General features: G+C 39.3%; 1 protein-coding gene across 15 annotated transcripts in view; it reads right to left on the reverse strand.

Moving 5' to 3' along the window:
* The window catches only part of macf1a (microtubule actin crosslinking factor 1a), a 240,425-nt gene that overhangs the window by 129,651 nt on the left and 96,769 nt on the right, over positions 1 to 14,005 (reverse strand). For 8 of the 15 annotated variants that reach the window (XM_044171882.1, XM_044171878.1, XM_044171870.1 and 5 more), the window contains 4 exons: positions 11,667 to 11,728; positions 4,206 to 4,295; positions 1,509 to 1,586; positions 569 to 661 (listed from right to left, as the gene is read on the reverse strand). In XM_044171882.1, coding sequence (XP_044027817.1) covers positions 569 to 661; positions 1,509 to 1,586; positions 4,206 to 4,295; positions 11,667 to 11,728 — 323 coding nt within the window. Of the gene's footprint in view, positions 1 to 568; positions 662 to 1,508; positions 1,587 to 3,421; positions 3,524 to 4,205; positions 4,296 to 11,666; positions 11,729 to 14,005 lie in introns of all 15 variants that reach the window. The other 7 variants (XM_044171868.1, XM_044171877.1, XM_044171881.1 and 4 more) reach the window with 1 other exon arrangement.

A 14,005-nucleotide genomic window follows, 5' to 3' on the forward strand; every position in this document is an offset into this window, starting at 1 on the left:
ATAAGTACACACGCTAACATGTCAGCTAAACACCCTGTTGTTTCTTTATGAGACTGCAAAGTTCTCTGTTCTCAATAACAGCAGCTGTCTGTACATTCTCACTGTACATGTACACACACTTTCTGACTTCCAGTCAGCAGTGGAAAAGGCAACCTCTTCTGTTGCATAAGTTAACACTGGTTTGCCAGCACACACACAGAGGTAAGCTCATCCTGGCAGTGATAATAACTCAAATTCCAACAGCTGGATAGAGATGCCAAGTAACAACAGGACAACACAGAAATAAAGTCCACATTTGGAGCAATTTGCTTTCATTTCAATCTATTTAAAATTCAGATTGAATCACAGCAGTAATGATGTGGGCCATAACTCAGTCATTACATAATCAATTAGCGGTGTTATGTCATTATGAGCTGGATATAAGAACCTTCAGCTGCCCATTAAGCATTTCCAATGAAGAATTCAAGAAGTTATGTAAGTGCTGGTTTGACTCAGATAATCATTAATTGAGTCCAACACAGGAAACACAGAGCCAGAAGCTACAGAACAGCATGTGAAGGGCACAGACCTGGAAGTGAAGGATGATGGTCCAGATGAGACCTAACGTCAGTTTGGGGTTCCCGTCGGTGATGTCATCGTTCCTGATGTTCACAAGTTTGACCTGAAAAAGGAAAACAGAGGATTTTCAACTTGGTTTCCTAACAAAATACTCCAAATGAGAAGATCTGCTAAAATAAAAGCTAATATTTCGCCCCAAAAAGTAGCCAGTTTTAGTCACTACAATAATTTCAAATACACCACATTGGACCAATGAGAAGAAAACATATAACTCGCCTTCATTTCTGCATGGTAAGGATGAAAAATTATCTATGCTCCAACTATCATGTCCATTATGTGTAAGAGACAAGATGCTGACATTGAATAGTGAGAAATTACTAATATCTGGAAATCCTACACTATGAACTACAGCATGGGCACACTCGAGACAGGACTAATACTTATATTAAGATATTTTCCTAATTGTTCATAATCTCTGTGGACACCACACAAGGAAAAGAAAGACAAAGTTTCATCATGTTTGGCTAAATTCACAGATTACAGCAACAGATCTGAAACAAGGTTTGTTTTTACTCCGTTGACTCATAGGATTATAAATTAGCAAATCTGTCGTCTGTTTGCTCAATTAACAAGCTACTTGTGAGAACAAGTGAATTTTGTTTGCAGGCTCTTATTTACTGGTAATAGAGAAATGTGATCCTATTCAAGTCAATTATAAAAATGCAACAAAGAAGACTTTAACATGTATGTGATTGTCAACTTAACCCATCAGATACGTCACAAAGATATAAAGTTGACCCCTGTTTGACCCAAACATCTGTTATGTATGACTAGACACACACACCAGATTTTTGGTTCTTATTATTCATCATGTACACTGTACTGTACACATACCTGTGCACTAAAGCATGTGATATGAATATCAATGTTATGTCTGTTTGTGTGCATACCTGTCTCTGTTTAAGGAAGTCCAGCGCTATCTGGACATTCTGCAGTCGATGAAATCTCATTCGCCCCTTTTCTCTGGGCTGGAAAGAAAAGAAAGGAGGAAAAAATAATGAGGTCAACAAATGAATTTAAACTCAATACGTTTTAGTGACACAAACACAGGAGGCAGCAGTGAGTGCAAATAAAGCTGTATTCAATCCACAGTGCAGTGAAGTAAAAACTCAGCGCAGTTGTATTGACATGAAATGGTCCTCTGGGGCGGCGCTGTCTTCAACAGGAGCTGTTAAAGACATGCCAAAACTCAGGAGCAAACTAGACCAAACCATGCTGAAAAATGCAAACTTCATATCAAACCATTTTTCTGCTTTTCATTATCCAACACCAAATTTTCACAAACAGACATCCAGTTTATGGTTTAGAGGGGGAAAAGATATAGTTTTTTTAGAGAAAGAAAGAAAGAAAGAAAGAAAACCACACACACACATATATACACAAAAATCACAAACACACTCTTGCTGCAAAGAGTACATGAGTGCAGGATGTAGATGTGGGTTCACACTGTGCTGGTAAAGAGAAGGTACACTCAGCATTAGTCATCACATCAGCAAGACTGAAATACTGGAGAGGAGAGGAGAGGAGAGGAGAGGAGAGGAGGTCTATGTGTTTGCTATGCTATACATTACTAAGTGTAAGTTCTTAATTTGTTTATAATTAAGTGAACTGACACAAAGTTTGTGCCATTTCATGTTTTCCTCCACCTGTGCTCTCAGTGTTAGCCCATGGACTACGAAATGTGTTAATGGGTCTAATAATTAATCTGAGGAAAACCGAGTCAAAATGTTCAAACATCTTTGATCCAATCAGAGGGAAATACATTTTAAATTGCACTTAACTTTTTTTAAATTACTATTTCACTAATATGTTTGAATTTTCAGTCCTTACCTTTCAGTATCCACAATAAAGACTATTTTTGCATTTACAATTAAGTAAAACAACAGTAGTTTTACAAGTCAAACATTATAACATCTACACGGCTACAAATATACACTCCCAGGCCACTATATGAGGTACACCTACAAAATGTACTGCAATCCAATCCAATACAACAGATCTGCCATAAATTCTAGATTAAGAAAGATAATAATGTTCAGCTTTTGTTGACACTGTCAGAGAGGTGTTATTTCAACTATATGTTTATTATTGAGATCATAGTTATTTATGGTGTTGGAACTGGACTGCTTTATATTGAAATGTGTTTCTAATATTTGTCCCCCCTCATGCTTGTCAGTAGGGGTGGACAAAACATTAGAACCTTCTCTCAATATAATGCAGTCCAATTCATCGCCACTGCAAACTACAAAATAATAAACATATAGTTACATTAATACCCCTCTGTCAATGAACTTTATTATCTTTGTAAATGCAGAATTTTAGTTGTATTGAATTGCATTAGATTTACAGGTGTATCTAATAAAGTGGCCACTGAGTGGATGATGATATATAAGCTAAATTTTATTGTGCACAATTCATGCAAAATAGTCGTAGAGCATTGTTGGGTGAAAACTTCAAATCTTTACAATGCCAACTTTTCAAAAACAGTCTAGTATTTGAAGGCTTCATTTCTGACTCTGTCTGTCTACTCACAGAGGAACACATACTTAAAACATGAAAATCATCAAAACGTATGTTATGATGCTGTCACCCAACAGAAATGATGGCCTACGTGTAGTGCCATACAGTAACACAGCATTGTATGGTGTCATGTGCAGCCCAGTATGTTGTCAGTGACACAGCACTCTCATGCAGCCTCACAGCTCCACCTATGGGGCAGAGGGTAAAGCTGAAGGGTCAGAGGTCAGAAGTGACAGAGTGAGTGGTGGCGGTGGAGGGGGAAGAGGATTTCATTCGAACATACTCCCTGAGCTCCTTCCTCCTCCTCCTCCTCCCTTCCGAGCAAAATAAGAGGGGGGGCCCGCGAGGCGTATGCCCTTTTCAATGAAGGGCCGCTCTTCTGTTGCTATGGTAACAGAAGGGGGAGGGATGGCAGATAGAAAGAGAGGAAGAGGAAGAAGAGTTGTAGAATGAGAAAGAGGACAGAATGAAAGAGGGCAGGACCAAATGAAAAAAGGGACAAAAGTACCGTAAATGCAAAATTAAATAAATAAATAAATGAAACACCTAAACAGTGTGAAAGTCAGTTTAACTCTCTCACACAGATCATTGTTCATGAAGGCGACAGGGTCAGAAAGGAGCAGTGCGTCCTCTGTGTGATTGTGTGCGTACCTAAGCAGACCAGAGTCAGCAGTCTGTTTCTGTTAGTCTACCTGTCTGCAACTAAACCAGCCTGCGTCACATGTCGGCCTGTCTGTCTGTCAGCATCAGGACTACGGCGCTTACATCATCATGCTGAGCAAAGTCAGGCCACAGGGGCTCAAACTTACTGGTGATCTAAAACTGCCTGGTCGTTCAACTTTGGCATTAATAGTGTGTCAGCCTGGAGCAGAGTCACCTTCAAGCTGGAAAAGTTTCAACTGCCTCTCCAGCTCCAATGGTGTTTTTAAAGAGTAACATTCTCAGGACTATGATGCTTTGAACTGGGGATGACAGGGTGCGTGACGGAAAATATTACAGTGCGATAATAAGTGAGAAAATACTCATGTGTTTGAGCAGGTGTGTGTGTGAGAGATAAAAATACATACCAGGGTCACTCCAGAGAGGACCTCCAGCAAGGAAATCAGGTTGTGTCCATCCCTCAGGTCCTCATACAGGTCTGTGATGTGCTTTCTCACCTGAGAAAGGAGGTAGGAAAGGGAAGGAAGGAGGAGGAGGGAAGGAATGCAAAAAAGGGAGAGAGAAGGTAGGGGGAGGGAGCAGGAGCGGGTGAGGGAAGGAAGGAGGAAGGGGTAAGGTGGGGAGAATGAAGGAGGAAGAAGAGGGAGAAAAACAGAATGAGAAGAAGTTAATTCCACACTCCAATCATCCCTCTGTTGACTCAACACTATTGACATCTGCCTGGCTGATTGCCCCACAGCTGACAGGGCTGGTGACAGCAGTTGCCGGGCCAACAGGGATGAAGCACCAGCTGTGTCCTCTTGTCTCTGTTGCCATGACATCGCCTCCACAATGATTGGTGGGGGGTGGGTTGTCACCGGTGGCGACACGGTGACTCAGCAGCCTGATCAGCATCAGTGCTTGTTTTGTTTGAAAGTGGGACACTCAGTGAGACAGACAGACAGGCAGAGAGACAGGCAGACAGACAGAGACTGCTTGAGGCTGAACAGAGGGAATAATGGATCAGCAGAGTTGTGACGAGCGAGTAAAGCATTACGAGAACTGAACTGAAAGAGGAAAAGACACAAATACTAGATGTATACGCAGTCTGTCTCACATTAGTTTATTATTTTGACACATTTGTTGTGGGCTACTGAGAAATGGTGTTGTTGATTTTGACAGCATCATGTGGTAGTTTCTCCATCTTTTGTATAAATAAGAGGACTTAAGATTTAAATTGACAGTATAACTGCATGAGATTGACTGCTCTCTTGTGTAAAAAAATAAGTAACAAAAATGAAAAGTAAAAAACAGCAGCTAATTATGAAATACACACAAACATACTATATTAAATACCTTTAATGTTTTGACATTTGAGTGGCACATGTGATGTGATACCTCGTTATTCTGAGTGGAAAAAGTTAACATGTGATTGTGGTGAGAAAGAATAAAAGATGATAGGTTTATGAATAGATAAAACGTGAAAACAATGAGCATACGAGTTGAGAACAATTGAATAAGACATGACTAAAAAAAGGCTGTTTCTGGGTCCCTAGCTCTTCTTCTATCTAGACTACTTTCCAATTCATCAGTTTACAAAAAGAAGATTAAGTACCATAACATAGCTGCAGAATGGCACAGCAATATCAGGCAATAGCAAAGCTTTTCTTTTGTAAATGAAGCATTTTAAAGGTATTTTTCTTGACTGGAAAGCAGACAGTGGAAAGAGAGGAAGAAAGAAAGGTCAAACCCAAAGCGCTTCAAAATTGTTGCTTCGAAAATGCAGATCCACCTAGGCAACCGAGGGCACACATCTACCTGCGTTACAGCGATTTTCCTGTTTCACACTGCACCTGCACTGATAAAGTTTTGCTGCAGTCCTGGCCTCAAGACAAGAAACTGTACTACCACATTTCACCAGAAGAGGGCAAGAGTAAACTGGAAGAGAAAGCTGGAGAGGTCATCACTCTCCAACTAAGTCATGAATTACAAAATATTAATTAAAGTGAAAATGAACCATCCTTACACCACTTTTAAAAAAAAGATGCTCTAAAACTTTACTCTTTTGCCTCTTTTTAAATCAGGACCGAGGGCCTCTTGACAGACGAAGGTTCAGCTCAGAGCTAAAATTGTCTGGCTTAAAACTGCTGCTACAAAAGTAACAGCATCCCTCCACTTGTCCTCAATAACCCCTTTTCTTATCTCCCCATCTATTTTCTTCTTCCTCGCTCATCTGTGTCACACTCTCACCCTCCTGTTGCTGCCTCTTTTGTGTTAATTAGATGACAGGAAGAAATTGTATATCCAACACTGACTGGAAACGGGGTGCTGTTTTTGTCTAATTGTGTCAGAGCCTGTGCTTGGTTCCAAGTCAGCCTGAATTAGTGGATCCCCTCTGTCCATGACGTGTTTAGCACCAGCTTACTGGAAGCCCACCCTGTGATTTGAAATGAAAACAAGCCTCTGAAAAATCCGATTCTACTAATTCCAGTAAATGATCTGTAGTAGTAGTTGCAACTGACTGTGAGACATCAGCATTGCTTTTCCTGTAATAATTGGTCCTTTCTCAGTTGTACTAAGACCAACAACAAATCCTTATCATAAGCATACTTCTTCTAATAAATTATGATTCTAGGTGAATCCAGTATGAGGTAAACAATAAACTTACATGCTTACAATATAGTACAGTACATTATGGACCAAACCTGGCACAATGTTTTAAATCTTTTTTTTTCCTAAGCTGCTTGGTGTACCACAATGCCAAATAAGCTGCCCATCAAGACACTTTGTTGTTTATTTTTGTTTATGTTCCCTTGGGAGTCCAAAAATGGCCTATCAGAAAGTCCCACTGCATGACACAACACATCAAAAACCAAGTCAACAGTAGCCTCTAGTGTGTGATACCTACAGCGGTTAAAAAAATACAAACATCCAGTGAGACAAAGCTCAGTCTTGGGATGCGTCATTGAATTTAAAATTGATCTATAACGCCCAGCTGGATCTGTAGATTGTTGTGTGTGTCTTAAGGGATGTTGCTCACATAGCCAGCTGTGTCTGATGTGTAGTGACGGCAGCTGTCAGATGCCTTTGACATATGGCGGTAATGTTAAGGACCACAGGCACGCTGACAGCACTGCTCTGATATACTGAACACAAATCTGGGTCAGACTTCATTTGGAAATAATAATAATATTTTATCAGCTAAAATATAAATTTCTGTTTGTCACATATTGGATAAATAGGATTTGACAACTATAGTAGGGTGCCAGAATGAATAATGGCAAGTATTTGAATGCTAATTAAGGATGTGTTTCTGGGATTGACATGCTGCTTAATGTAATGTGATTTGCCTGATCTGGTAAACTCTGCTAAGAATTTTATGCAACATTTCACCCAGTTCTGATAGCAAGGCTGACACCTTTCTATCTTCTTTGTATGAGGGTGTTGACACAAAGTACTTTAAATGTTTGCAAAATTAGCCCATTTCTTGTCCTTCATTTATTTAATTTTTTTACATTTACGTAGAGCTGAAACAATTAGTCGATTACTTGGTTAGTTGATCGACAGAAAATGAATCATCAACGTTTTTGATAAGCTTAATCATTCGTTTTCTAGTTCCAGCCTCTCAGTTGTGAAGATCTTATTTTAGTCTTATTTGATAGTAAATTGATAATTTGGACTGTTTTAGACAAAACAAGCTATTTGAAGACACATAATTGTTCTGTAATAGGTACTTTTCTAAACATCAATCCAGAAAGTAATCGTCAGATTAACTGATAATGAAGATAATTGTTAGTTGCAGCCCTAGGTTTAAGCATAGGGTGGGTATTTTATGGCTGCTATGATCTAGCTTACAATAATTTTAAACCACGGGACAGCACCTAATAAACATGAGAACATTTTAAATTCTTGTGTTACAAACAGTGCCTGCTATTAGGCCTAAGGCACGTGAAATTATAAAAGTCAGCGTTAACAGCAACATTTGCAGCAACTCGCCCAAAGAGCGGCGTTCATTGAACGTGCTCATGTTTTCGGTAAACGGTGAATTGAACGTATCCTGAAGCTGGTGTTTCAGAATCTGATGCATCACAGATTTTTTTAACGACACATCGAGTTGAAGCATCCGACAAGTCTTGGGAAATATCTGCGAGTGAATGATGATCACAAGAAATCATTAGCTGCAAAGTTCCTCCACTCAAGTCAAACTCACAGCATTTTGTAAAGGAAAAAACAGAAAAAAAATGAATGTGAACTTTTTACTACTGTGAACTGAACTTTGAGCTAGCTCTTGTGAAGTGTGAATTTGCACAACACTGACAATGTCAGCTGGGTTGCATGTGGTTAAACAGTTTATATAGGCCCATGTTTGCACTGTATACACACGCGCAGACACACACCTGTTAACAACCTGCACACCTGAGCAGCCAAAAGCATACCAGACATGACACACACACACACACACACACACACACACACACACACACAGAGCAAACAGGAAACAAGGAGCGATGATGTCATTCAGTAGGAAGCTGAGGGCAGAGGGCATCTGTCTATCTTTGTCTACCTCTTTTCTGTCTCTTATCTTTTCATTAATTTCCCTTCTCTTTGTCTCATGAGCTTATTTTCTATTCCGTCTTTCTTCCCTAATCTTTTCTCCCTCTTAACCTTAGTTCTGTTTTCTCTGTCTGTGTTTGTCTCTAAATCCCCGCTGACAGGGTGGAGGCTTGCAGAATCAACAGTCCTGGCTTAGAGTCAATAGATGATGTAGAACACACAACTATTTCACCCCACTCTATTCAAGAACAGTGTTGGGACATAATTGGTATTTTAAGTATTACTTCTTTAGCAATACTTTTTCATCCAGCAGCAGCAGATATATCACCAGATGTGACGAGTTGTTTCTCTTCTTTCATTTGCTATCCATGTTTTCATGTCAGCCTCCTTCCACCCATCCTGTCCTCTGTCTCACTCTCTATCCTTCCTCTCATCTGCCCATCTCACTACGACAGTAAAGGTCAGCACTCTCTTTAATAAATACAACTCCCTAACTCTAGATGGTTGCTGTACTAATGTATTGGATAACAGTGTGTGTGTGTGTCTGTGTGAATGAGCAAGTGTGTTGTTGAATAAAAAGAAGAGAGACAAAGTGTAAGAGAACAGCAGTTGTTCATGGCGCATTATGCAACCTGGAGCCAGTCTGCGCTGTCCCTCTTTTCCTACTTGCTTTATTTGTGTCTTTTTGGCACATGTCTGTTAATGTGGGTTGTATGTGGTAAAGTTTTTCACAGTTTTTCTAATTTTATTTTGAAACATTTCAAATCCGACCGTTTCTCTCACTCTCAATTAGGGCTGCGAGAAACAATTGTTTTCCTTATCAATTAATCTGTCAGATTTTTTTTTCGACAAATTTGATTAATCATTTGGTCGACAAAATGTCAGAAAATACTGGAAAATGCCCATCACAATTTCCTAGAGATTATGTCTTTTAACAGCTTGTTTTGTCATGCCAATACTTCAAAACACACACAAAAATAGATATTTAATTCACAATGAAACAAAACTGACAAATCTATTAATAATTTGGTCTATAAAATGTCAGGAAATACTGACTATTTCCCAAAGCACATTTTGACATTTTGTTAGTTTGGTCCAACCAACAGTCCAAAACCCAAAGATGCTGCTTAAGATTGGCCTAAACCATTTATCAAATATCAAAATTGTTGCCAATAAATCTTTGGTTGATCCATTATTCAACTATTCATTCCAGTTCTGCTCTCAGGTAATAGAAAGCACACACAAAAGCAGTAATACAGCATCAACATCCCATTACAAATTAATGGTAGTTAATTAATATTTCCAGCACTGAAAAATCATCCCATCTCTCCTTCTGCTGCTCTCACTCTCCATCTCTGACCTACATTTACAGTCAGTGGTTGGCCTGGCAGTGCCAGCTGATATAGAGTTACATTCACGGGCTTCTGTGACGACAGTCGCTCCAGAGTTATGGGGTCACACAGACACTTCAATCCTGGGTCATGTGACGGAAATACTCTGCATTCTCCTCTCCTCTGAGTCCTTACCGCCTGTGTGTGTTTATGACACATGGTATACATACTGTCCTTTATGGATGGCATGTGTATGTGTGTGAAGATGTGACAGTAAGCACACATGTAGGCAGCAATGGCAGCTGTCTGTGACAAAGGAGACACTTATCTGTAGTCGACAGTTAAAACAGATAATAAATCAATATTTCTCCCTCCCTTCATTCTCTTCAGGAAAACCAATCTATGTCCTCTACTTCAAGTGTTTGCAGCATTTTAAATGATGTTTTAAATAACTCTAGATCTTATTTAGATAAATGTTTTAAAACAGCCAGCTATCAAGACATTATGTAGCTGCTCATTCAGATATTAATTTCTTCAGTTGTTTCTTTATTGATGCCTTTAAATGCAACAATCACATTCAGGATCCAGGCTAGACAAAGACAGTCTGCCAATCAATAATTTAATATCTGTATTCCAGTAAACATCTCTAAATTCACAACTGCTATTAAATATTCATTCAAGACTCACATTTAGTTTATTCACCAATCACCTCTTTGCTTTCACTGCAGAAACATGATTGAAGTGTTAAGACGGCCAGACGGAGGGAAACGGTTTACCATTTCTAACAGCGATAAAGCAAACAGGCAGAGTGATCCGGACAGATGCTTGTCTATTGATGCAACAGTGCAGTCTGCTGCTCAGACAAGGCCGCATTAACACTGCTCAGTACACACGGGACTGATGAAGCCACACTGTCTCAGCCTAGTGAAGTGGAGGGGGAAGAAACAGACCAGTAGCAAGTGTTTTTCAGCTAAATAAATGTAATGTTTTTCTAAAAATGTATGTATAATTTTATGCCAGAAAGCAGGAGACATGGGACAGAGAGGAGGGTCTACATGACAAATATAAATCATGACTGTTTTATGAAGCTATTATTCTGCTAAAAAATGATGCTAAAAGATACCAGAGGCCAATGATGAAGATGGAGTAGAAAATGTAATTTTTCATTCCTTAAAATTTTTTTATTTTTTTTTTTTTTATTGTGCTCAGTTGGTTTCCTTACTATATAGCAGCAGTGGGAATGAGTCAGGCAATAAAATTAATCCCAACCAGGTTACCAGGACACCTAGAGGGGCTTTTTCTGAAGCTATTATTAGACGACTGTGGCTTAGAGGTAGAGCGGGTCATCCGCTAATCGGAAGATCGGCAGTTCGATCCCGGCTTCCCCCCAGCCCGCATGTCGAAGCATACTGAACCCCATACTGCTACTGTGAGTGTGTGTGAATGAGATAGTTTCTCCGTACTGATGAGCAGTTGGCACCTGCCATCAGTGTATGAATGTGTGTGACATGTAGTGTAAAGCACTTTGAGTGATCAGAAGAATAGAAAGGCGCTACGCAAGTACAGTCCATTTACCATGTTCCCGCTAGATTTTAGACATACAGTCCAGCTCCTTTATGACCTGAGACTTTTCACTTCATTGAGTTTCAAATAAATGTTATCTGAGGTATATGAGGTGTGATTTTAGAACATTAACTTTATGAATAAGATGACGCAACATAGTTTTGTATGGTATATGGCATATAACAGTATATCAAGCCCTTTAACACGTGCCTGTAATAGAGGATTATGTGAAAAAACTTTGACTCAAAATCACATTTTATAGTTTGTTTGATATGTGTGAGGCAATTAAGTTCAAAATTTTATTTCTATTGAAGATAATAGACAAGTTGACAGATAAAACCTTCAGCATTTAATATAAAATAACCCTTAAAAACACTGACAAACATTTCCACAAAGCCAAAACAAGGACATTGCAAACCAGTTGAACTCAGTGACACATACCTTGATGAGATGCTTGTTGACCCATTTTGTGAAGGTTTTCTTCTGCACTCTGTCCCGCTCATCTGAAGAAAAAGAAATAAAGAGAGAGGAGCGAGGTTGATTACATAATCCAAATACAGCATGGTTTCTGCAGCCAGTGGGATTATTCCACTGATTTATGTAGCTGAAGACGTCACACACACACACACACACACACACACACACACACACACACACACACACACACACACACACACACTCACTCAGAGGAGCAAAGCAGTGGGCTAAACACCCCTCACGGAGACAGTTTATGATGATGCTGTAACAGGCATGGATTTCTGTATTTTGTATTGATTTGTGAATAACAATGTGAAAGGGTTTCTTCAGGAAAGTTGCTGTTCTTTACTCACACACACAAATTGTATTGATTTACTCCCTCTAAGCCTTTTTGTTAACACACACACACACTTTAATTTCATAAACTCAATAAAACAAGTGTAACTGGATAACACACACGTAGGAGTACATACACGTAATATTCACAACACCACCTATAAGATGACTCAGTCTTCTTCACAGTTACTACAGTATATGTTTCTTATATTTTTCAGTAGTAAAAGCAGTATGTAAGCTGATGTAAAGACAAACACTTCAAACACACTTCTTTGAGTTCATGGATAACAACTAAAGGTCATGTTGATAAGAACTTCTATATCTACAAACACGACCTCTTGAACAGCTGTCTTTATCATGTTTTACTTAGATGACATCTTCTTGAGTAAACTGAGGTTGTACCAATGAAGCTCAAAAAGTTGCTCGACTTGTTTTTTCTTTTCCTGCTTGTTAACTTGACTTGAAATGCCTGCATGTTTATTATTTTCTGTTTCTACCCTAAGAGATCCCCTCCTCCTTTAGTTCAGTTTACTGTCTGAATGTCTAACCTCTCTCTCACTCGGTTTCTACAGTCTCTAACGTAAGTGTGATCTGCAGCCAGGCAGAGCTCCAGCCCTCGTCCTCCACAGGCCAGAGGAGTGAGGCAGCCAGGCCAGGAATAGAGCCTGATGCTGAGCCACAACTGTGTTATCTTCCCTTCTCACCACCACCATCCCCTCTTCCTCCACACTAACGGACCCTCTCTTCCCATGCAGCCTCTCTGTGCTCGTATCAGTCTGTCTAGGATAAAACACAGACCCTGTCTCCTTTTCCCCTCCCGCCATTCTGTTAAATATCATACTTCCTGCTGAAGGGAACATCCTTTCAAGTGATGCTGCATGTTCCTTAAACGGCTTTAGTCAATATAAGCGATACAAAATGCAATGTGTGTGCAATGTACAGTGGTAGGCTACAGAATTCAACAAAGTTTATAAATTGAAGACATATTCAGCACCTGTAGAGTTAACTAGTTAATGAGCTAGTTAGTTAGTTTTCCTTTCCTTGTCCTGTCAAATACTTGGCCCATCCCACATGGGATTACAAGACACTAGAGCTGCGATTAGTCAATTAATCGATTAGTTGACAACAGAGTCAGATTTCAAGCAAAAATGCCAAATATTCTCTGGTTCCAGCGTCTCATTTGTGAGGATTTGCTGCCTTTCTCAGTGTATAAGCCTATGTGATAGCAAACTTTGAGTTTTTTACTTTTTTTTCTCCCAGACAAAACAAGACATTTGAAGACATCACCTTGGGCTTTCTGATATTTTATAGTCCAAACGGTTAATTGATCATTTGAGAAAATTATCAGAATCTAAGAAACATAAGAAACATCTTATGGTAGCATCTACACAGAAGAAACCCCCCAATTTTCTAAATATATAAATGCAGCTTTTGAGGACCAAAAAAAAAAAAAACAGAACCAAAACTGATACATTTGACTTTATTACTTCTGGTTGTCAGCACAAAAAACCTGACAACAAACAAAAATCAAAAATATAAATCAGTATCACAACTTAAGTTTCAGCTGTTACTAAATGTCAAATATCTTGTCAATATTATTTCTTATCTGTGAAAATATTCACTCCAGCCATTGAAAATCTGTGTAAAATAAAACCATGATAAAATACTTCACATTAAGACTAGCACACGCACTTAACAACTCAATGACAGAAGAGTATTTTCCCTCCAATTTGTCAAAAAGTTACAGCCAATCAGAAAACAGCAGGCTACAGGTATTCCCCCTGACAGCTGTTTATCTTTCCCCATGGCTGCTCTCCCTCACAGCTTTTCCATGGCAACTGATAGACAGTATCACTTCCTCCTTCAAAGATCTTGTCATTTTTTTGTCTCTCTCACCCACACCTGTACAAACACACACACACACACATATTTCCACAGAATCGCTAAACAGCCCCGACACCTTCAAC

Source organism: Siniperca chuatsi, linkage group LG17 (genome assembly GCF_020085105.1).
Source record: "Siniperca chuatsi isolate FFG_IHB_CAS linkage group LG17, ASM2008510v1, whole genome shotgun sequence".
NCBI classification, from domain to species: domain Eukaryota; kingdom Metazoa; phylum Chordata; class Actinopteri; order Centrarchiformes; family Sinipercidae; genus Siniperca; species Siniperca chuatsi.